General features: G+C 42.1%; 2 protein-coding genes across 3 annotated transcripts in view; one reads left to right on the top strand and one right to left on the bottom strand.

Annotated features, from left to right (window-relative positions):
* Positions 1-6,760: 6,760 nt before the first annotated feature.
* On the top strand, positions 6,761-15,447 carry HOMEZ (homeobox and leucine zipper encoding). Of its 2 annotated transcripts, none has more exons than XM_008566573.1 (2): positions 6,761-6,904; positions 12,697-15,447. In XM_008566573.1, exons 1-2 carry the CDS (start codon positions 6,865-6,867, stop codon positions 14,304-14,306), a joined length of 1,650 nt encoding a protein of 549 aa, XP_008564795.1. In that variant the 5' UTR covers positions 6,761-6,864; the 3' UTR covers positions 14,307-15,447. The 2 variants fall into 2 exon arrangements, with proteins under 2 accessions (XP_008564795.1, XP_008564796.1); XM_008566574.1 differs by lacking the exon at positions 6,761-6,904 and adding an exon at positions 7,293-7,505.
* Positions 15,448-15,569: 122 nt separating this feature from the next.
* RNF212B (ring finger protein 212B) overlaps positions 15,570-24,693 on the bottom strand; it is a 29,721-nt gene continuing 20,597 nt past the window's right edge. Inside the window, exons 11-15 of the mRNA XM_008566575.1 lie at positions 19,299-19,338; positions 18,912-19,009; positions 18,178-18,239; positions 16,581-16,659; positions 15,570-15,714 (exon numbers count right to left, since the gene is read on the bottom strand). Coding sequence (XP_008564797.1) covers positions 16,594-16,659; positions 18,178-18,239; positions 18,912-19,009; positions 19,299-19,338 — 266 coding nt within the window. The 3' untranslated portion in view covers positions 15,570-15,714; positions 16,581-16,593. The remainder of the gene's footprint in view (positions 15,715-16,580; positions 16,660-18,177; positions 18,240-18,911; positions 19,010-19,298; positions 19,339-24,693) is intronic.

Raw genomic sequence — 24,693 nt, 5'->3', positions numbered from 1 at the left:
CCAAGGCTCACCCACACCCCGTTCCCAGCTTTAGAGAACAAGTGAGTCTTCTGGTTCTTCCCATATTGAGCTGCCCCAGGGCCTGGGGGTAAGCTGATTGTTTCCTCCATTCTTGCCCCAAGGCTGGACCTGGGCTGAGCTTCCTTCTTGAACACACAAATAACGGGTTTCTCCCTCTTTGAACCTGAACTTATACAAGTATTAGTGCCACCAAGCCTTGTAAAATAGGGAAGAAACTAATATTTCTTGAATGGCTTCTGTTTGCCTGGTCCTTTTGAGATTCTCTGCAGGGTTTCCCTGGCCTGTTGGGTTTGGTGTGCACTCCCCTTCCAGCACATGAACACTGAGATTCTCCCTACCATCTGCAAATCAACCAAGATTAGGCAGTATGTCCTTTCCTTCCTGCACTACTCTTTCCAGAACTTTCATCCATATTTCTTCCAGCCCCAGTAAGCAAAGCAGAGTACACCTAGATAGAGCTGCAACCACTGGTTCCTTCCAGATGGTTCAGTCTGATCTGGCATGGGAAACACTAGGAGTTCAGCAGAATCTTCAGGGGTCCTGTTATGTGTTATGCATTAGGTATTGTGGTGGAGACTTTCCTCTACAGGCTGATGACTGTATGAACAGGAGCAATAAAATGTCAGCCACGGACTAGGAAGTGCTGTAAGAGAATATGCTGCCATGGTCAGGGGCTTGGGTCCTTGAGGCAACCCAGCAGGAACACTGTTGCCCTTTCCTCTTATCCAGACCTCAGAGGTCTTCCTATACCTTCCTATCCCATAGCCTTCCTTTAGTTCCTTTGTTTCTGTTTATGAATATAATTAATTATTTCTCTTCATGATAAGCCCTAACTTCTCAACTTTCCAATGTAACTCCCACATTTCCTTGCTTCTAACCTCTGTGTTTTTCTGGAGCTCCTCTCGATCCTTGCAGTTTGCAGGTCATAGAATCAGAGACCTGAAAGGGCTTGTCTTTAGAGGTCTTTGGGTCCAGACTCCTCCACACATAACACAGGTCCAGAGATGCAAAGTGACTCCAGCAGGGTCAGAGAATTTGTTAGTGCAGCTCAAGATGGGGCTTAATCCCCACCATCCTGATCACATCCCTTTCCCAGGCAAAGAAACAGGTCTCTCTATACAAGTAGACCCATGATTTTTCACGGCAAGGGATAACATCAGAAATGTTTCATTTTCTGCTACTAGTTTCCATTTCCTTCTCATCCAGGCATAAAGGAAAACAGAAGGGACTGATAGTTTTCTCTGTGTCCGCAGCCTTGACCTTTGTTTGGGTGATGTTGCTAAAGAGCAGTGACATTGCTAAAAAGACGAATAATCCACCTATAGAATAGCAAACCACTGTTCTCACCAGGCCCTCCCAGAGCCTCCCCAAACCATTCATGGTGCAGCCCTGTGCACTGGGCCCCCAAACCCACTAGTACTGTGCCTCACTTCGAATTCTTCATGCAGCTGTATTCCCTTCTAGATATAAAACCTCATATTTGAAATAAAGTTGAAATATGAAAAGAATATCACAAGATATCTAGAAGTATTCTTTGCTTTGGGTTGAGGGTGGCAAGAGACCCAGAGGCAAGATTCTCTCCTTGACCCCCCATTTCTTGGTCATCTCACTTTTTAGTCCTGTTCCCTTACTGCTGGAATCCTCCGGCTATGCAAGAGTTGGATGGGAAGGAGATGAGTTGAGCAGCTCTGGTATAAGACACCACAACATGATCCTGCCGCCATTTTTGGTAGTGGGAAAGTTACCAGGGCACTGCACTTGCTGCTGGTGCAGTTAAAGGGCACAGCTTGAGAAAAGCCCTGTGTTTCTTCTTGGGTGGGAGACTCTTCTTAAGGTGGCCACCTGACCTACATTCTGCTCCTTGAACACTGAAGGGAAAAGCAAATGCCTTTCCTTATCAAGGGTAACCCTAAAGCAAAGGATGAGATATATGATATAGAGGAAAAGCTAGGACCTCTGTCTAATCCAGAATGGAGTGATAGCAATAATAAAGGGAAAGAGTCTTTGAAAAAGATCAGGTTCTAGGGCTAGTTGGTTAACTCAGTTGGTTAGAGCACGGTTATAACACCAAGATCAAGGTTTGGATCCCCATACCGGCCAGTTGCCAAAAGAAAAAGATCAAGTTCTAAAAGGTTTGACTCCCACATCACCTGAATAATGAAAGAATCCAATTACCTGGAAAGTAATGAAACAACGTTCCTGATAGGGAAGCCCTATCCTGAGAATAATCAGATGCCTACTCATTACATCATAATGGCCAAGGTATGATGTCACTACAGAGCACCCACTCTTCGGTATGTGTTGTAAGTGAAGCCAGATATACTGAAGGGTAGAATCAGCATGAGGAGCAGACCCTCAAAGAGAGGTAAGTGGGGGCTTTCCAGGAGTTCTCCTCATGGCTTATTGCTTGAGGTCTCTGTGGCCCTAGCCTCTTTCCAGACTTTTCACATCTTAGTTTTGTCTTAACTTTCTTCTGTAAATACCTTCAATACTTTTACTATCCCAAATCCTTGATACTTGCAGTTCTGACTAGTCACCTCTCCAGCTCCCTCCAGCTCTGATATTTCTTAGGAGACAGGGCACAGAATGCTAGAACAGCGTTCCCCTCAATGGGGCAGAAACTCACCGTATCCATTTGGTTAGACCTAGGAGTAGATCCAGGTTTTTGGGTGCCTGAAGCATACAACTTTTGGAGCCCCTTTTAAGAAAAATACAAAATTACAAATACAGGGCTGTCAATTGGTTAGAGCATGGCCTTGTAACATCAAGGTTAAGGGTTTGGTTCCCCTCACCAGCCAGCTGCCAAAAAACACAAAATTACAAAATTAGGCAAAAGTGAATATTTTTTATTTTTATTTATTATTTATATTTTTTGCTTTTGTTGTGTATGTTTGTTTATTTTTTTGTTACTGAAGGTTGGGAGCAGCCCAGACGCCTCTCCAGACACTAAAGGTTAAACTCAGATTAGCAGTTAAAGACCTAAGAAATTGCTCAGCTGTAGGAAAATTCAGTACTTCGTGCGGGGAGGGGGGAGGGTAGCAAACGCGGGCATGAGCCAGAGCCCCCGGGGTGCGCAAGAGGAGGCAACGCTGAGAAACTGCTCCCGAAGGAAGGCCAGAAGGAAGGCCAGGCTGAGAGTTTAGCAGCTCATCCTAATGTGGGTAAAGCATGACCTGGGGTGTCAAGGGGTGGGGGTGGGGAGACACATTTACATGAGCACTTATCTGGGTCGTGTAATACATTTACACCAGAACACTCCCAAGAACGGGTCCCTTGTGTGAACATGGCTGAGAAATTTGAGGCAGCCAAGAGATGCCTTCGAAGCAGTTTCAGAGACTGGGAATTCCAAAGTCCAGGGAACACATTTGGTGAAGGCTTTGGTGGTTGTGACAATGATGGCAGGGTATCACATTATGAAATGGCAGAGCAGAGACAAAAGTGAATATTTTTTAGAATGAGAAAAGATACCAACAAATTACAGTTTTTAAAAAGCTGATGAAAAATTCCTGACAAACTATGTTTTTTTCCTACAGTATTTTTGGCTGCATGTTCTTTGATAGCCTTTTCACATCATGATTACATAATATTTTCTGTAAAGAGTAAGAAAGATGATCTAGCATGATTGACCAGTTTTTATTCTCTATAATTTAGAAAAATTTCACCTTCACACCTAGTAAGTGGTGATATCACATACATTTTTAAGATTTTTGTCAAACTTGGAAAAACCTCTCAAATTTCTTTCATATATGTAGTAGAAGATTTTGGGGTGTTTCAAATTTACAATGATTAATGTCATATACCATTTGAACTGACGATGTTAGGGATATTTCCTGAAGTTACGTACTGTATATTAGTTTGCTAGGACTGCCTTAAAATAGCACAGACTGGGTGGCTTAAAGAACATACATTTATTTTCCCAGTTCTGTAGGCTAGAAGTCCAAGATCAAGGTGTCAGCAGAATTGATTCCATTCTGCGGCTTCTGTCCTTGGCTTGTACATAGCCCTCTTCATATGTCTTTACCTGGTCTTTCCTCTGTGTGTACGCATGTCTGTGTCCAGTCATATTGTATTAGAATCCACCCTAAAGACCTCATTTTATCTTAATTTCCTCTTTAAAGACATTATTTCCAAATACAGTTACATTTTGAGGTATTGGGGGGGTGAGGACTTAACGTGAATTTTGGTGGGACACAGTTTAGTCCGTAACACTACATTAATATCTACATGGGGATAATATAATTACAGATGTAACTGCAAATTACATAAGTACACTTACTAAACCCAAGCTAAATGTATCCCCAACTCAACTTCTTCAGCCAATTCCAAAGTGTTCATGGTCTCTCTATTGCCACGTGACAAAAGGGAAAACGTGATGGAGGGGAGGTCAGAAAGGAAACAGACATCAATCTTAATCAATTACAGTTTAAATATTTTTTCCCAAAGTTTTACAAAAATCTGCGACCACGTTAAAATGTTGCTGGGGCTTCTCCAGGGCCTTGCAAGACTTCTGTGCAAGCGAGGGCCCTGAAACTTCAGATTCTTTAGCTGTAGGGTAAATGTACCTGTAGTAGTCCTGTGACTATCTGAGCCACGCAAAGGGAGCGAACATTCTCACCAAAGATAGAGCATTAACATCTCTACGTTGAGGATGACATTAGTCCCCATTTTTCAGCACTAGTCCCTGGAAAAGCTGGGAAGGTTATTGTCCTGCTAAAGGTGGGGCACTCCTTTCTATTGTCAGCCTGGAGCTCTTCCTCTCCTCCACTTCCCCACCCAAGTCCACTCCATCGTCTAAAGACATAATATGGGGTGAAACCGTATAGGTGGAGGAGGCTTCATTTGCACTCTGGAATTGGGACAGGGAAGTTTCCTCTCCCTTCCTTGGATTTCCCCCCTCTCTTAAATCTGTCTTTGAGTCTACCCCCTACTCCTGACCCTTAGGAGAGTCTTTCTGAGACAAGAAATGTGACTGAGTGGTTCACCTTTTATAATTCCAAGCCCATGATCAGTGATGCCCAGAATGACTCACTAAACGCTCCATAGTCAAATGCTTACTTCTCATTAACAGTTCCTGCCTGGTTTTCCAGCCAAACAAGCATCAATTCTTCCAAGTCAATCCAGTCTCATTAGCTGTTTGGATTATGAGGGAATGATTTCTGTTCTGGTAACTGAGGGCTGCTGCTGTCTAAAATATTTCACCTTTCCCCTCCTCCATTACATACAAACCAATGAGGCATTGTAATAATAGTCATGATTTAGAGAAGGTTTGTGCTCAAACCTTGTGGGATCAGAAATTTGTAACCTTAAAGATAAGTATATATGTCTTTTTTTGTATACCTCTGTGAGGTTTTCGCCAGATATTAGTTTGAAGGTTGTGGGACTGGCTCTTAGGAGTTGAGATTGTTACTAAATGTAATGGGGGAGGCGTGGCAGTGGCAAATACACAGCCAGCGACAGAAAGTAGGACTCAGCCCTGAAGAAAAGACTTTTTTTTTTTTTTTTTGCGACTGGTTAGTATGGGGATCTAAAGCCGTGACTTTGGTGTTATAAGGCTGCACTCTAACCAACTGAGCTAACTGGCCAGCCTAAAGTAGGGATATTTATGATGTCTGGAAACCCTGAAAGATCTCTAGACCTTAGAGTGGAGCAATAAAGAATGAAAAGTGGAGTTATGGTGGTTGGTTTCCTGGACTATATAAGGAGAGGGGAGCCATGAGGTACAAGACAGGGCAAAGTCTGAAACTGTTTTATAAATTATAGTAGCTATGTAAGCTATTAATTAATATTAATATTAATTAATATTATTAGGCAAGAAGAGACTTTTTCAAAGACCAACACGAGAAGAGTCACTTTAGAAAGTATTGTTCCCAAGTTTTAGTCAGAAGATGGGAAATCCTAAGTATACACATTTTGGCCCAGACCTTCGTACTGTGTGGGATACTGCTTTGGTGGGAAGCCCCATTTTATTGTCATCCCTTTCTTGACAGCGAAAACCAAGGTCCCCAAATACGACGCAGAGCTCCAGATCCTCTTTACTAGGGCAGGGAGGGGAGCCTAAGGGTCTGGCAGGTCCCAACAAGGTGAACGCTTCAGCACTTAGTCTTTGGGAACACCTGTCTGGTGCCAATTTGACCCGCGAAGAGGCTCCTACGATCCCGTCGACCGGGTGGCAAGTTCTCGAGCTCTGCATCTCGATAGCAAGTTCCCGGTTGCCTTAGGCGCTTCGTTACAGCTGACGCTGCGGGCGGCGGTTGGGCTGTCGGCGGGGGAAGGCGCGGCTCGTGTGTAAGGCTGGGGAGGGGAGGCTGATAAGGTCTTCCTGGTGGGTTTCCCTCAGGAGGAAAGAGATGGAGAGTTACTGGCGGTCCAGACGCTTCAGCAAAGTGCTCTGTCTCTTCCTGGGGAATTTCGGGACCCCGTGTGCTCCAGAGGCCGGGCGCCGATAGTTCGAGAGGGGGAAGGTACCATTCACGGCACCCTGGCCTCGGGGGACATCTTCTCGGTCCCACGCAGCCAATAGCTGACCCCGTCTGAGGCCCACGCAGCCAATAGCCGACTTCAGCCAGACTCACGCAGCCAATGGCTGGCCCCGTGCGTTCCGCCGGTGCCCGCCTGCCTGCGTCCACCAATCAGGACTCGGGCCACCTTGGCACGGCCCCTGGGCACCGCCCCGCCTCCAACTCGCTGGGGCAGGGCTGCGCTAGCCCGGCGCGCTCTCTGGGGCGGGGGGAGCAGTGCTGGTCCCGGCCCCCCGCGCGGGTGGGCTCGGAACAGGCCGCACCGGCAGCAACCCCACTCCCACCCGGAGGCCCCCTGCCCTCTCTCCCCCTTGCCCCCCGGCCCATGGTGCGAGGCTGGGAGCCGCCGCCCGGGCCGGACTGCGGTGAGTGATCCCCAGCCCCCTGGACTTCCCTTCCCAGCCTGTGGACGATCTCCGACCTCTGGAGCCCCATCCCCGCGCTGGGGGGAGGAGAATTCTAGGTTCGAAGTGTCCCGGTTCCCTCTCCTTTCTCCTCCGGACTTTTCGGTTCCCTGTTGTAAATGGGGGAGGGTGAGTGGCTGTGTAGGGAGGAGAGGAAGGCTGGGTTGGGACACCCTTGGCGAGGGGAGGATTGAGATTCGCCTGCCTCCTGGGGTTCATCCCCCTAAGTGCAGCAACTTTTTGTTCTCTGACCCAGTTCGGAGTCTTCTAGACTGCCTGTGAAACTGGGGGATAGGAGAAACATTTCCTACCCAGGCCTTCCCCCATCCCCATGACTACCTCCCGACGACCTCAACACACGTACAGAACCTGGCCTTACTTCTGAAGCGGTGGCCTTTGGGAACGAAAGTTTTAAAAGAAACCGACCCTTCTGACTCCCATACCCAGCCATACTCAGAAAACCAACCAGGAAACTGAGAACCTGAGTCCTCAGAGGTTCCTGGTGTTGCGTCCTAATCTAAGACTTCTAAACTGAAAGAAGACTCAAGCTGAGACCTGTCCGGTAATGTGGGCCGAGATCAGATCTTTTTTTATCATGTGAACTTCCTTCTCACCCTGTATTAGGAGCCCTTTTAAATTATGATTAGGACAGGTAGACGGCACTAATTGAAAATGCCAAAGTTGAGAATTTTAAAAATAATGCGTATATATCTTAAACATGATAATTAAAAGTACATTAATTTCACCAGTCTTTTGGTGTAGTGCTGAGACTTTTTGTGTGTAAATCTGTTGATTGTGGAGTTCCCAATTGTCTTTCTGGAATTAACTACACGAGGGAGTCTCAAAAGTGGCTGCACCTTGAGAACTTTTTATTTTTTATTTTTTTAAAAGATGACCGGTAAGAGGATCTTAACCCTTGGCTTGGTGTTGTCTGCACCACACTCAGCCAGTGAGCAAACCGGCCATCCCTATATAGGATCCGAACCCGTGGCCTTGGTGTTATTAGCACCGCACTCTACCGAGTGAGCCACAGGCCGGCCTGAGAACTTTTTAAAACTAGGGATGCCTGGGCCCCAGTCCAGACTAATTAAATCAAAATGGCGAGGAAGGTGGCCTGGTTTTTAAGTTTCCCAGGTAATTCTAGTGTGCATTCTGGATGAAAGCCACTCAAACACTTTCATCATCGATGATTTCTAGTTTTGATTTCTTTAAAGTGAGAATTTAGACACTTAGAAGCAATCTGAGTACAGGTTTTTTTTTTGAGATTTTTAGTTCCACCCCCAATCTTTTACAGTTGCTTTGCCAACTCCCAACTCAATTTTTAAAATGTATATTCTTCTTTGTATTATGTCTCCCAAAGCATGAGTTAATTTTTATAGGCACAATTTTTAATGTAGTAATTTTTCATAAGTTTATGTGACGTTTAATTACATTATACAGATGCAGAAAAACATAAACATATTTATGGACATAAACAGCTTTGGAATCACACAAAACTGCCCCCCCCCCCCACATAACAACTGAATAAAGCAGATGATCTTGGCACACTAGAGAGCAGTCTAACCTCTAGTATCCAGTGCACTGTGGGTATTGGTCATATAATCCAGTAGGTCAGTTAAGCCAGGCTCCTGGCCCAGTTGAGCACCTCTTCCCCCTTCCACACTCTCCACCTAATATGAATACCCTTTCTCTTCTAGGCTTATTCAAATTCTTTTGAGTCTTCCATCCACTTTTTCTGTTCATTCACATCAAGGTGTTCATCCTTAAGTGACTACCACCACTGCCTTTATTAAGTTGGGAGAACGTAAGGCAGAGGTTCTTAACCTGGCTTCTTGGCAGTCATTGAACCCCCTGAGTTCACTGTGTAAGTGTGAATATTTATTTTGGTAGAAGTAGTAGTCATAACTTTCTGAGGGTCCGTAATTTTTATCTGATTCTCAAAGAGGTTTATGATCCAAAAAGTTAAGAAGCATGTAAGTGGAATATCACTAGAAGTCCTTAAGGACCTTAAAACTGTATCACCAAAACACATTTCAGGCAGTACTTCAGATCTCTGAATAAAGATTTAGGAAATTCAACAGGATCAAATCTAGTCTCCCACTTTAACTGTCTCCTACTTTAATTATAAGCCCAGCTTCAAGCCCAAAGATCTAATCTTTTTCTTAGGACTAGGTGAACACTGAAGTTTAAGGTAGTTCATTCTTCTCTGCCATCTGCCCAGAGATCCAGAAAGCCCAAGGGGATAGGAGGGTGTTATACTCAACTATATTTTCTTATTTTTTTTTTCTTTTTGGTGGCTGGCCGATCTGTGGATTCAAACCATTGACATTGGTGTTATAACACCACACTTAACCAACCGCCTGAGCTAACTGTCCAGCCCTGACTATATTTGCTATTAGTGACTTTAACAGTAGGTAAGGGGGGGGGGGGAGTAGAAGTAGGGCGTATCTGGCATATTTAATAAGGATACACATTTAGTGATTATTCAGAATAGATTCTTTATACCACCACCACCACCTCCACCCTAGGAGTACTTATTTCTCCAGCTTTGATTCCCTTCTTTTTCTACTTACTCCAAAATGTTGACATAAGAACATAAGACATTGTAGTGTCTTCATTATGGTTTTGATTTCTATAGGGTCTGGCCTAATTGTTATAATTCTCATGAGCCACTCTCTGTTTGTAGTTTCTTCTTAGTTCAAAGCCAGATTCTTCCAGGATGTACCAGCTATATAGCTGTGTCTTGATTTAAGCCACCGTTTTGTTTCAGGAAGACTTCCATAACCTGTGATTTATGTAAGTGAAAACAGGATGTATATAGTACACTAAATATGTTATTTGCATTACTGCATGTTATAGTGAACTATCAAGCTGATGCTATGAGAATCTGAGGGCTGGCCCATGGCTCACTTGGGAGAGTGTGGTGCTGATGCTATGAGAATCTGAAGGATATCAAACCACATGAATGAAAGCAGAATCCTTCCTTGTGGGCATATGTTTGCCTGCCTCACATTCCCATCTGGCAGTCTTCATCCTTACACTGGACTACTTTATTCCTTATGCTACATTTTCCTCATATCTAAAGTGCTATTGTGTCTTTACAGAACAGGATACAAATGAGGTTAAGTGGATGTCAAGTGTTTCCATCAATAAAGTATTCTCCAGCTTGGATTTGGTGGTGTTCCTGGTGGGCCACAATTTCTAAATGGTGGTTTAGCACCTGGCCATGCAAACACTGCTTCACAGGCTACTCAGCTGTGTCTGGGATGAACATGGGAGGGGAAAGTAGAGCTACCACATTGGCAATTCACATGGCAACCAAAAAGGATCCAAATTATGGATGCAATTCTCCTAAAGCAGTGGTTTTCGTACTTTGTTAAAGCAGCAAAATCCGTTCTGAAATTGTATCCAAACCCCAAAATATAAAAAAGTATAAAATCATAGATACCCTGGTTTCCTCTACTGCTAGCTAGAGTTAGGGCTCTGCAAAAACAGGTTGAAAACAGTGATTTTAAGTGATTCAGTCTTTGCACCAGTTCCCACATTGTCTAGGAGGAGCATTACCTTATATCAGTCAGAATCACCCAGTGAAGCTGAAGTAATGATTTCAAAACTGCTTTTTATTGAGCCTTTACTTTATTCCAGGCATAATGTCAAGTGCATTTTTTCTTGCCAGGTAGGTGCTTTTTTTTTGATGGGAAACTAACACTTAGAGAGGTTAAATAACTTGCCCAAGAGCAAGCAACATTCTAGAATGTGGCAGAGCTGCAATTAATCTCAAATCTGCCTCACCCACAGACTTCCATCTCTGATAGCTGCTTTATGTCCTGCCTGTGCATAACGCCTAACATAACTATGCATACATAACAGTAGGTGCTTTGTAAAAATATGAACTGTACATACACTCAGCACTGTCTCCATTTTTTATACATGAGGAAACTGAGGCTTATAGAAGTTCAGTAACTTTTGCCCAAGATCACGTAGCTGGTAAGTGGCAGAACTGGGATTTGAACTCCCAGGTTGGCCTTACTAATCCATATTTCTACCCACCATGCCATACTGCCTCTTCAAGCTGTATTGCTCTTAAGATCATCTGCATGGCCTTCAGTTTGTTAGATTTGCTTGTTAAAAGGAAATGGTGACGTGCATTAAAATGCTTCTGAATTTTTAAAATCATGTAAAATCCCTGATATTACATTGCTCTGACTTAATGGACTTGAGATTTCTTTTTTTTTTTTTCTTTTAAAAAGATGACCGGTAAGGGGATCTCAACCTTTGGCTTGGTGTTGTTGGCACCATGCTCAGCCAGTGAGCCAACCGGCCATCCCTATGTAGGATCCAAACCCGTGGCCTTGGTGTTATCAGCACCGCACTCTCCCGAGTGAGCCACGGGCTGGCCCTGAGATTTATTTCCTTAATTTATCATATAGCATTTTCATAGGAATCCTGTCCTATCCTTAACAGATCAGAATATTTATTAACACAGATGCGATTCCCATAAGAGTCAAGGGTGACAGATGTGTTAAAGGGTCTCTAATGTCCACACAGGGAGCTGAGTTAAAATTGTCAACAGAATATTCTGGGAAATGAATTGAGCAGGTATTTGAGGAATGAAGCACAGTCAGGGGCTATCTCTACAGGCCCCCCACACTTCTAACCCCAGGACCAGTGGTGCTGCTGGGTAGCTTGCCGGAGCTGGTTACCATTTATAATGAGCCAGTTCACCTGGTCTTGAGGAGAAAGCTGGACTGAAAAGATAAGAGCAGGAGGCCTTCCACTGTGTGGAGGGGGCTATTAATGTCTGAGGGAGCTCTCTGGGCTCCCTGGAGAGAGGCTGAGCTGTTGGAAGAGAGACAAAGGCTGGGGGAGGGGATAACCTTTGTTCTAAGGCTGACTTGGAGGAGGAAATGGTTCCTCTCTCCACTTTCACATGATCCAAACCCAGGGGGAGAGAGCCTCATTTATCCCAGATCACTGACCTATATCTCTCAACCTACCGAGAGATGGAAAAAATAAAGATATCAGGTTTGGGCTTAGGGCTTGAAGATACTGTCATTTACCTCCCCCCAACACTCTGCCACCAAGAAGGGAAAGAAAAAAAGAAGGCTGGGCAGAGGACAGTGGTGTCCTACCTTCCACATTCATCAGTTGTATTTCCAACCTATCTCCATATTCTAGACGAAATATAAATTGTTAGGAGCTAAACAGTAACAGTTCTGAGATAACTGCTCCTCTTGTTTTTGTGGTTGAGTCTTCATTTTGTGACTCTTTAATAAGCTTAGAGAGAGAGAGTTGGGGGATAGCTTCCAAAAGCAAGCTTGAATTGGAAAGACAAAGGCTATATAAGGAAGAGTTTTCCTACTGTTTTTTTTTTTTTTTTTGGAGAGGGGGGACAGCTGGTCGATAAGGGGATCCAAACCCTTGACTTTGGTGGTGCTTTAACCAACTGAGCTAATGAGCAGCCCAAGCCTTCCTTCTTTATCTCCAAAGACAGATTTTTGTCCTAGTGACAACGTTCACTAGTCATATAATTTGATGCAATTTAATTTCTGTGGACTTTATTCTTTTCAGAAATTATAGGCTCTGATGACTTCATAAAGTTATGAAAATTAAATGAGAAACTGTTGAAGCACTTTGAAAGCAATACAAGATACAAATAGAAAGTTGTTTTATTGTCCAACAGTTTGATAGAAATTGAGCAATGTTCCACAAAAGGAGCTCCAGTGATTGAACTGTTTCTTTTCTTATTACAGCTGTTTCTGAAGGGCACAAATCAGAAAGCACCATGCCTCCTAATAAAGAGGCCAGCAGTCTTAATAGCTCACCAGCGGGGCTCATCTGCCTCCCTCCAATCTCTGAGGAGCTACAGCTTGTGTGGACCCAAGCAGCCCAGACCAGTGAGCTAGATGGCAATGAGCACCTGCTACAAACCTTCAGCTACTTTCCCTATCCCAGCCTAGCAGACATTGCCCTTCTCTGCCTCCGTTATGGGCTGCAGATGGAGAAAGTAAAGACTTGGTTCATGGCCCAGCGCCTCCGCTGTGGCATTAGCTGGTCATCTGAAGAAATAGAAGAGACTCGAGCCCGAGTGGTCTACCATCGGGACCAACTCCATTTCAAATCCCTTCTCTCTTTTACTCATCATGCAGGGCGGCCCCCAGAGGAGGTGCCTCCTTCTCCAATGCCACCTCCAGAACAAGTTGGTCTTGGAATAGGTCCTCTGTCTCCTAACGAGCCCACTCAGATGAAAGGATTGAAGGTAGAACCTGAGGAGTCCTCTCAGTTACCACCACTGCCACCAAGTCACCAGAAAGCAAAAGAGCCCCTGATGACACCTCGCAGTGGAGCATTCTCCCACCAATCAGATTTTTGGCAAGATCTTCAAAGCAGTAGCCTCCCTAAGGAGCAGGCAGGAAGTGGTCTCAACCAGTCACATGACATAGGCACAGCTTCCTGGAACCATTCTGCAGCTGTCCACCAGCCACGTGCTCGGGATAAGCCCCCACCAGTCTCATTACTAGCCAGTAGTTGTAAGGAGGAGTCAGCATCTAGTATGACTCCTTCGTCTTCCTCTACCTCTTCTTCCTCTTCCCAGGTACTGGCTAATGGAGCTACTGCCACCTCTAAACACCCCCAGCCACTGGGCCATAACCCACAGTCACTGTCACCCAGTGAACAGGCACTACCCACACATGTGGAGCCAGCCAGGCCCCATGGGCTACGGCATAACTCAGCATCAGGCAGGGTTGGCCCCATGGAGTACCTTTCCTCAGATACGCAACGCCAGCGAAAGACCAAGCGCAAAACCAAAGAGCAGCTGGCTATCCTCAAATCCTTTTTTTTACAGTGCCAATGGGCACGGCGTGAGGATTACCATAAATTAGAACAGATCACTGGTTTACCTCGGCCTGAGATCATTCAGTGGTTTGGTGACACACGCTATGCCTTGAAGCACGGGCAACTAAAATGGTTTCGGGACAATGCAGTACCTGGTGCCCCTAGTTTCCAGGACCCAGCAATTCCCACACCACCACCACCATCAACCCGCTCCTTGAATGAATGGGCTGAGATACAATCTCTGCCAAACCCCCCACCCCCACCAGATATACAACCCTTGGAGAGGTACTGGGCAACCCACCAACAGCTACGGGAAACTGATATCCCTCAACTGAGTAAGGCTTCAAGGCTTAGCACCCAGCAGGTACTGCACTGGTTTGACTCTCGATTACCTGAGCCAGCTGAAGTAGTAGTTTGTCTAGATGAAGAAGAGGAAGAGGAGGAGGAAGAACTGCCAGAAGATGAGGAAGAAGAGGAGGAGGAGGAAGATGATGATGATGATGATGATGTGATCATACAGGACTGAGTGGGGGGCTATGGTAGGGGAGGTCTGTTTCTAAAAGATAAACCAACTTAGTAACTTTAAACAAAAAAACCCATTTTTAAAATTACCTTGTGACAAAGAACTAAAAAGCTTTGTATTCTTCAGGGTGGGTGACGAGGGGATGTAGTGAGGGTGGACCAGGGAAGATGACCATAGGACATGAAGGTTGGGATCAGACTGACAGAAATCCAGGTCCCTCACTTCAATGTAGAGAGTGCTAAGGATCTGGGCAAACTAAGGGCTGAGAAACAGCTCTTGCTCTCCTCATGTCTACTGTTCTTTTCCCTTAGTGTACTATAGAGGTGCCAGATGTTGGCACCACATCTATAGGAAGACTGGGAAGGAGTAGTAAAGAATTCTGATTCAACTGATGATTCCAGTGCATCCCCAATCCCACCGTTTTCCCTGGAATATAAGGCAGCCTTGCACCCCTTCTTTTCTCTCTGAGCATGAGTCTGAGTATAATGCAGCTAAGACTCTGTATGTCCCAGTTTTGTCACAAATACTTCCTCGTACCAGGTTGATTTTATGTGTTTCACCTGCATCATTATTGAATGACAGGTAGCAGAATGTTTTCATTTCTGATACTGGGACCACTTTGCTGTGTACCATTTTATCTCTTTCCAAAATCCCCACTCTGTTCACTATCTGTCTCAGGGTAAATTTTCCCCACAGAGCTAGAGAAAAAGTTTAATAATTGGGTGGAGAACAATTTAGACTGGATATTTATTGGAGGTGGGATTTAGGGGAGACATTAAAATAGGATTATGTTACAGAGAGATGGAGGAGAGGAAATGGTTTCTTCTGATCAAAGCACAGTGGAGGCAGGTGCCAGGTTTGGTTTTACAAACCTGATACTACCTCCTGTCCAGCCTGACAGAGACTGATTTTCTATCTTTTTGGTGTTGGTTCAATTTGTGTTCAGAAAAGAGACTTTTCCCTCTCTATACGATCTGTCTTGGTCTTTAATTGAATTAAATATTGATGTTTTAGAATGGTTTTCATCAGTTGGGATCAAATATACAGCAAATAGATATCAATGGGTTAACCATCTAAAAGAGTGGAAGTCCCAAATTGCTAGAATAATAATAAAAAGGCCAAAAATAAAATCATTTCTCTCTTCTCCACTTTGCCACTTCTATGGTTTAGGGATTAATAGAGCCAAATCCATTAACATTCTGATTAAGTATACTTTTTATTATTTGTTGAAGGGGCAGGACTTATTGAAGTAAATTTAAGAAGAACAAAAACTTTATAAGGCAGTAGGTCAGCATCTATCACCAGGCAGATTGTTTCCCAGCCATAATGATAATGATTAAAATTTCTTAGGCTTCATCAGTGACAGATAAAACAATATCTGTGGTAACTCCACTTGCTACAGCACAGGCTCCTGCCCAAAAGAAAAGGTGTCTAGAAATGCCTTTAAAAATAAACACATAAAATAAACTCATAGTACTAGAAAGGGTAGTGGGATTCTAGTTCAGATATAAGATCATTCTCAGGACCTAATTTAATTCTGGCAGATGTCTGCTACGTTTATATTCTTCCACTATTTTTGCTTAAAGGCCTGCCTGCGAGTGGCCCACCCATTTAATTCCTTATTTCTACCACTTAGTAGCCAAAGTAGAATAAACGTTTGAGTGATCTCAGTGGTAGTGTTCTTTGCCCATTCCAACATTCTATATCTTGTTATAGCAGTAGAGTTCCAATAGCAATAAAAGGGCAGTTCTCTTTATTAATCTATGTACTTTACTAAGCTCAAAATCTATGTTCTCCAACGGTTATTTTGACAGAAAGGAAAATCAACATATTTAATAGTAACTAGGCATAAAGTAAACAATAGGCAAGTTGAAAAAGTGTAATAAATTAGGACAAGGAACAAGTGCTTGTTGACACTGGCAGTGGGACAATATATCCAAAGCTAAAAAATGAAATCCACAAATGAAACATAGCCGACGAGTATATTATCTCCCTCTTCCCTACCTCCAATTATGATGCCAAGAATTATTTATACAACTTTTGTTTTAAGTTGTAGGAAATGAGGGGAACTACATATGACTTCTAGGAGAGAGATAAATATCTTCCAGAAGCACTAGCCTTATATAAGACCTCACCACTTTCCTGGGAGGTAATAAAGGGTGTATAGGGTAAAGACAGACAGAATAAAGGACAGTGAAACCAGGAAAAAAAGCAGAAGTGGCCCTAGTGGGTACTGGATGCTACAGTCCATCCTTCAGCAATATGTATAAATCAGACCTTGAAGATGGGTCTATCTGGGAGTGGTCCAGGTGTCTCTCCCCCTGGCTAATCCCGTCTGCCTCTGTTGGTAGAGCGTCTGCAGCAGAGAACAGGAGGTAGATATGGGTGTTTATTCCAAAAGGGCAAGTAAAGCCCTCTCGAGCCATTATATGTTTATCAGGACAGAAACCACCACTATTGCTTCCCCATAGTTTTCTCCATTGCATAAGTAATTTTTCTAAACTAAAATTTGATACATCTAGTGTGACAAAGGCTTTGCTGCTACTCTGGAACATTTCAGTGATTTATAGTGATAATAAGGTTGGATATTTGAAAATCAAACTATTTTGGAAGGTCTAGAACACATGACAACCATGCCCAGAGAGAGTTATCAGGGAGGCAGAATTCTTATGCCTCTGGGTAGGTGGCAATTTCTTCAATAACTATTTCTGAAAACATTTTTAATAGAAATTTTCAAAAAATACAAAGAATATTATAATGAACTTATGTATCCATCACTCAACTTCAACAAATAACTCATGGCCAATCTTTTATTTCTACTCTCCCACTGTCCCTCTCTACTAATTAATACTAAGACAAAACCTAGACATCATTTAACTTCCCACCCATAAATATTTTAGTATGTATCTATAAATGATAAAGTATATTTTTAAAAACATAACCACAATATTATACCTAAAAAAAAAACAGTATTAACAATTCCTTAATATCAATGTTCAATAGATATTCAATTTTCCTCAACTGTCTCTCTTTTTTTTTTTTTAAAGCTTTTTTCAATCAAGATCCAATTAGGGGCCATATATTTGCAGATCGTTTATAAGTCTCTTAAGTCTTTTTTCACATGTGAGTTAATCTTTCCATTTGTGAGGATCTTAAGAGGGGATATTATTTCCCTAGTGTTGTCTCTTAAGGCTTAGATGCTATTTTCTTGCTGATAAAAATAAAGGGCATTTTGAAATATGGGAGCAACATATATACCCACTTTAGTATGTCCTTGGGGTTGCCAGGAGCTTAGAGTAGAAAAAAGGCCTAAATATCCTCAAAACCCAAGCCATAAAAGTGTTAACTTAAAAGGCAAAACCGGACTTTTCATTTAATAGAGCTCCTTACGAACCTATCCTCATTACCATGCCCTTTCCTCTTGTTCCTTGGATCAGTATCAGTTCCATAAATTTACAGAACATTATTCTAGCTATCTCTGAAGAAGTAAACATGGTTTTTCCTAGTTCAAGCAGTGCTTCCACCCAAAAGATAAATTCCATTGAAAATACTTTTTTTGTGGGACTACTGGGAATATCAATGTGTCCACACTTACTTCACCCTGGCCAAGACCTCTCAGTTTAAAGCCTTTGACTACCATGTACCTTAATTTTAAAACCCCAAACCAGGAAGCTAATCTGACAGTAGGATAGAATCTTTGAAATTGAGACCATCCTGGAAAATTGTGAACATATGATTACCACAGTTGAAACCCATGTCATTCTCCACTGGTTACATTCTACCACCCTAACATGAGACCAGAATGGCACATTTAGCATGTAGGCCTAACCATGTGGGTTTTATGCACAGACGAGTTAGACTAGCCAGGCCTCACCTGGAGGACTGGTAGCTGGAAACCAGGAAGACTCTCTAGACTGGTTCTGCTCTCCCACTGACCTGAAAGATAGAATAGGATGGTGAAAGATGACTTGCTTGAGCAGTTTCTCAGCAGTGTTACTTGTGGGGCAGTATAACTAGGTAGTTTTTAACAAAAGGAACACTACTAAGAAGGGAAAAGACTATTAGCTAAGCAGTTTAAGAGGAGGGTTATAAAGTTCATTCTTTTCCCGTGAGGATGGAGTGCTGATAGGGCTGAGATTTGAGTCTAACTATGAGTGGAAAGATATAGAGGAAGTATAAAGACTGAGTGAGCTATGGAAGATGGCAACCCCTTATCAAGAGGATGGGTAGCAAAGGTACCTTTACTAAAAAAACATGGGGAGCAGGAAGGATATTGTTTTTATAATCTTCAGAACTGAGCTCCCAGCATGTTCTACACAGGGATCTCAAAAAAAAAAAAAAAAAAAGCTAGTTTAATCCTACAGGTTGAACTTCTGGCTAAATGGTAGGACCAACTGGTGCAACAGGATGAGTGTTATTCAGGTAAAATCCAGAGTTTCCTTTCACTGTGAAGGAAATGGGATGACTTAATACTGAGGAGGCAAACTAGAGACAGTTCTCTTTGGGGAGCAAATACCAACTTCTTGTCACTTTAAAAATCTTCATTTTAGTATATGTATCAATGCAATGGTTGAAGCTACACTCCTTTGGGAAAGTTATTTAACTTACCAGAATTGTTGGGGGTGAGGACTCTTGTGTGGCCTGAATCCCCATTTAGGGATGGTCTGAAAGAAAAAATCCCCTGTCCAGATGAGGCAGATGAAGGTCTAAGGAGGGAAATAAAAGCATAAGCAGAGGAAAGGAAAAGATAAAAAGCATACGTAAAGGAAGGGTCTATACATTTAGGCCAGAGAGGAAAAAAATCCCCTGCTTGCAAGTGAGAATAAAATTAAATAATTTGGATGTATATTAAACACAGTGCTATTCAACCTTCTCTTTTGTTTACAAGGCAGATACAAACTTCAGTGGTACAGGCCAGTGGAGAAGTAACCCCAGGGCTGCTGGCAGAGTATCAGTGTGAACAGATCCCAAGAGAAAGGAAAGAGTGTTACTCACCTATAAGATAGGCTGTGAGTTGAAGCTGGTGAAGGGGTTTCTGGAAAGCATAAAAATGAGCCTGTGAGATAATCCATAAACTGGAGAAGAGATTCAGGTATACTGGGGGCCAGAGTAAAGCAAATGGGGATCAAAGACTTTTAGTGTATGTTAGACTTGGGAACTAATGGCAAGTGAAAAAGCTCACAAATCTCTCATAGCAATGTCTCATAAAGGTGTTTTCCTCTCCCTTTCATTAGTCTGTGAGCCAGGATCCACCATTGTCTTGATATGCTCTAATGTAATTGTCTTGGCTTCCCCTCTAAAATGGAGATTACCAGAAAGAATAGCTAAGGACAAAGATAATTAAACTGGCTAGGAGGGACACCAGCAAAAATGGTGGAGCAAAGACCTCCAAAAATTCTCTCTTTCATAAAAACAATGAGAAAAATGGCAAAAATGGTCAGAATCAACTTTTTTACAACTCAGAATTAACAAAGTGCTAGCAGCAATTTGGAGAAGGTTTATTTAAGAAAAATAGTTGAGTGTTTGTAAAAACAAAACAACAAGATTTGTGGCATTTTAACTTGCCCTATTCCCATTTCTCCTCCAGCTCCATGATAGCCTTAAAAACCAACAGGTCACAATAATGGTGAAAATCAATAGTCTGGCAGTCACTGGAAGGGATGTGAGAGGGCTGGAGCCCTTCCAAAGCCTCATTCACAGAGAACTGTCATTATTTGACCTATCTAGTGGTTCCCTGGAAGACCTATCTTGCAAGGCTGTCTTTATTTGACTTGACTCGGAACTCAAGTTCACCAGGACTTGGAGCTCAGAGTTCATCAAGTGTGGAAAAACCTTTCCACAGGAGTGTTTGTTGAAAACATTCAGAGGCACTTGTTTTAGCTGCCTGAGGAGATGAATATCACTTGGGTAGAATAATGGGCTAACAAAAAAACATAAAAGGAAAAGCTGGGGAATGAGATGTATGTGGAGGCTTTGAAAAGTTCTAACCCATTCCTGGGAATCTAGAAGGTCATAAGCATGCTCAAGACTGTACTCAGGAAAGACCTGAGAAGGTCCTACCTAAGCTCTCATACTGGGCTGACCTTGAAGCCATACTAGCAGGAAGTGAAGGCTAAGACACAGTTGTCAATTGGCTGTCAAAAATCTCAAATCAATCATCTAACCTTCCACCTTAGGTGAGTGTTGAAAGTGTGCTGCAACACACACACACAGAGTCCCTCAGCAAAGACTGAGAGACTCTTTGGTTCCAGGCATTTAAGGAAACCTTTGTCCAGTCATTAGCTGACCACTAGGCTAATAAAGTAGAAACTTCGTTGGTTCCTCGCCACCGGGGACCAACAACACAGGGCAGGAAGGGACCCCGGACCAGCCGGCGGTAACCTCTTGTGGGGCAGGCCCGATCCCCTCTGTGCTTTGGCCCCGGGGACAAAGAACCTATTGGATAAGAGCTCCCCCGCCCCTGGTACCTTATAAAAACCCCTGCTTGCTGTAATAAACAGAGTACCGGCTTTGACCGCTCTCCTGGCTCGGTGTTCTTTCTTTGTCCCCGGGGCCAAAGCACAGAGGGGATCGGGCCTGCCCCACAAGAGGTTACCGCCGGCTGGTCCGGGGTCCCTTCCTGCCCTGTGTTGTTGGTCCCCGGTGGCGAGGAACCTATTGGATAAGAGCTCCCCCGCCCCTGGTACCTTATAAAAACCCCTGCTTGCTGTAATAAACAGAGTACCGGCTTTGACCGCTCTCCTGGCTCGGTGTTCTTTCTTTGTCCCCGGGGCCAAAGCACAGAGGGGATCGGGCCTGCCCCACAAGAGGTTACCGCCGGCTGGTCCGGGGTCCCTTCCTGCCCTGTGTTGTTGGTCCCCGGTGGCGAGGAAATGGCTGAGGTACTTTCCCAAAATGGCTGGCGGCCCGGGCGTAGCCCAACAAAACTTCAGGGGCCACACATGACAAAGAATACAGACATTACAGAATTAGTTCAAAAAAGTCACTAAACAACAATTACAACAAACAGCAACAACAACAACAACTCTGGGGAGGAAGAAGAATCTGATTCCTACAGTTGCTGTGTTATATCATTTAAATGTCTAGTTTTCAACAAAAAATTATACTATATGCAAAGAAATAAGAAATTATGGCCTGTATGAAGAAAAAAGTCTTAATAGAAACTGTTCCTAAGAAAGCCCAGGCATTGGACTTTCTTTCTAAACAAAGACTTTAAATCAGCTATTTAAAATACATTCAAAGAAGTAAAGGAAACCATGTCTAAAGCACTAAAGGGAAGGATGGTATCTCAACACATAAAGAAGTCTAAAAAAGAAAAATTATATCAAAAAGGACCAAATATAAATTCTAGGGTTGAAAAGCGTAATAACTCAAATGAAAACTTCACTAGAGGGGCTCATTAGCAGATATGAGCACTCAGAAGAAAGAATAAGGAAATTTGAATGTAAGTAAATTGAGATTATTTTGAGGATGAGAAAGAAAAAAAGAATTAAGAAAAATGAACAAAGCCTCAGAGATCTTGATGGGACATTCTCAAGAATACCAATATATGTGTAGTTGAAGTTCCAGAGGAGAGAAAAGAGGCACAGGGGCAGAAAGAATACTTGAAGAAATAATGGCTAAAAACTTCCCAAATTAGATGGAAAACATTAATCTACATAACCAAGAAGCTCAACAAACTCCACGTGATACACCCAAAGAGAACTACACCTAGACACATAATAAACTGTTGAAAGACAAAGAAAAGAATCTTTTTTTTTTTTTTTTGGTGGCTGGCCGGTACAGGGATTGAACCCCTGACCTTGGGGAAAGAAAAAATCTTGAAAGCTGCAAAAGAGAAGCCACTCATTACATACAAGTGATCTCAGTAAGAATAGCATTGACTTCTCACCAGAAAACATGGAGGCCAGAGCAGAGTGAGATAACATATTTAAAGTGCCAAAAGACAGACTATCAACCAAAAATTCTATATTCAACAAAACTATCTTTCAAAAATGAAGGAGAAATCAAGACATTCCCAGATAAACAAAAACAGAGAATTTGTCACTTTTAAACGTTCCTTAGAAGAAAAACTGCAAGGATTTAGTAGTATTAAATAGGTAGTAATATTACTTACAAGAGAAGTCTTCCAGGCTGAAATGAAAGGACACTAGACAATAATTCAAATCTACATGAAGAAATAATAAAGAGCAAAAGTAAAGGTAATTACATAGGTAAAGATAAAAGTCAGTATAAATATATTTTTGTTTGTAACCTTTTTCCTCCTATCTGATTTAAAAGACAACTGCATAAAACAATAATTACAAGTTTGTGTTGATGAGCACACAATTTATAAAGATGTAATTTGTATACTTGGAACTACATAAGAGCAAAATTTTGTATACTACTAAAGTTAAGTTTGGTATTAGTCTGAACTACATTGTTATAAATTAAGATGTTAATTGTAATCACTAAGAAAATAACTAGAAAAAATAGTAAAAGAAACAACAAGAGAACTAAAATGGTACACTAGAAAATATCTAACACAAAAGAAGGCAGTAATGGAAGAACTGAGGAACAGAAAAGATGTAAAACATAGCAAAATGGCAGAAGTCCTCATCAGCAAGTACATTAAATGTAAATGGATTAAACTCTCCGATTAAAAGTCAGAAATGCAGAAATGGATTAAAAAAAAACAGGCCCAACTCTACGCTATCTACAAGAGACTCACTTTAGATTCAAAGATGCAGATAGGTTGAAAGAAGGATAGAAGATATTCCATGCAAACAATAAACAACAGAGAGCTGGAGTGGCTATACTAATACCAGACAAAACATACTGTGAGACAAAATTGGAGACTTTAATAGCCCACTTTCAATAATGGACAGAACACCTGGACAGAAGATCACCGAGGAAACAGAGGCATACCAATTGAATAACACTATATACCAACTAAACTTAACAGACTCTATAGAATACTCCAAATACTCCACCTAACAATAGGATATACATTCTTCCCAAATGCCCATGGAACATTTTCCAGGATAGACCATATGTTAGGCCATAGATTTAAAATAATTTAAATCACTGATTTAAATAAATATGTGTCTAACCACAATGAAATCAATAACAAAATCAATAACAGGAGGAAATTTGGAAAATTCACAAATATGTGAACATTAGGGCTAGCCCGTGGCTCACTTGGGAGAGTGTGGTGCTGATAACACCAAGGCCACAGGTTCGGATCCCTGTATAGTGATGGCCAGTTAGGAGAGTGTAGTGATGACAACACCAAGTCAAGGGTTAAGATCCCCTTACCGGTCATCTTTTAAAAAAAAAACAAAAAAAAAAAACCCCCAAAACAAATATGTGAACATTAAACAACACACTGCTAAATAACCAGTGGGTCAAAGAGAAAAATCACAAGGGACATTAAAATATACTTTGAGATAAATGAAAACAAAAACACAACACACCAAACTTTATAGGATTCAGTAAAATGAGTGTCAGAGTGAAATTTGACAATAAACATATATATTAAAAAACAAAATCTCAAAATCAATCATGTAAACTTCCACCTTAGGAAACCAGAGAAAGAAAAAACTAAACCCAAAACAGCCAGAAGGAAGGAAATAAGATTAAATGAGAAATAAATGAAATAGAGAATAGAAAAATAGAGAAAATCAACAAAACCAAAAGTAGGTTCTTGACCAAGAAAAAAGAGAGGAATGACTTAGATTACTAAAATTAGGAATGAAGGAAAGAAATTACTACCAACCAGAAAGGAATAAACTGGCTAGAACATCTACATTTTTCAAAGGGGAGAATGTGGAAGAATTGGAGGGAAACTGGTGAATTTAAAAAATGAAAGAGATTTGGGAATTTCATATTTGTCTTCTTGGGAAAGAAAGGGAAATCCTCTCTGATAGGTACTCTCTAAGGACTGGCTAATACCCTTGAAAATAGGAACGATAATAATTGTTTAAGGGCATATAGACAATAAATTAAGTGGACAGAACCAAAGTATTTCTTCACTGTAATATTTTTATGTTTAATACACAATGAAAAAACCAGACACACTTCAGGCTAACAATTGGCATCTTGTCAACCTTCGTTCCATTCATTCATTCATTCATTCATTCATTTAATGTTTTACTCCAAAGTTTTATTGCAAAAAAAATTAAAGTAAAGTAAAGTAAAATATACATTAAAAAAAAGAAATATAAAATATATATAAACCTTCTTTTTAGACCTAACTTATACTGCCATCTTGTGGCAATTTTTTTTGTTGTTGTTGTCATTTTCCGTGTCCAGCAACGGATTGCAACCCTCAGTGTTGCCCCCGTACCGGACCGGCAACGGGATCACAACCCTCGGTGTTGCCCCCGCGCCTCGCTCAGCCAGTGAGCGG

The sequence above is a fragment of the Galeopterus variegatus genome, unplaced genomic scaffold (assembly GCF_000696425.1).
Source record: "Galeopterus variegatus unplaced genomic scaffold, G_variegatus-3.0.2 Scaffold253, whole genome shotgun sequence".
Taxonomy (NCBI): domain Eukaryota; kingdom Metazoa; phylum Chordata; class Mammalia; order Dermoptera; family Cynocephalidae; genus Galeopterus; species Galeopterus variegatus.
The sequence above is the reverse complement of the archived record's forward strand: the minus strand, read 5'-3'. Positions and strand labels throughout refer to the sequence as shown.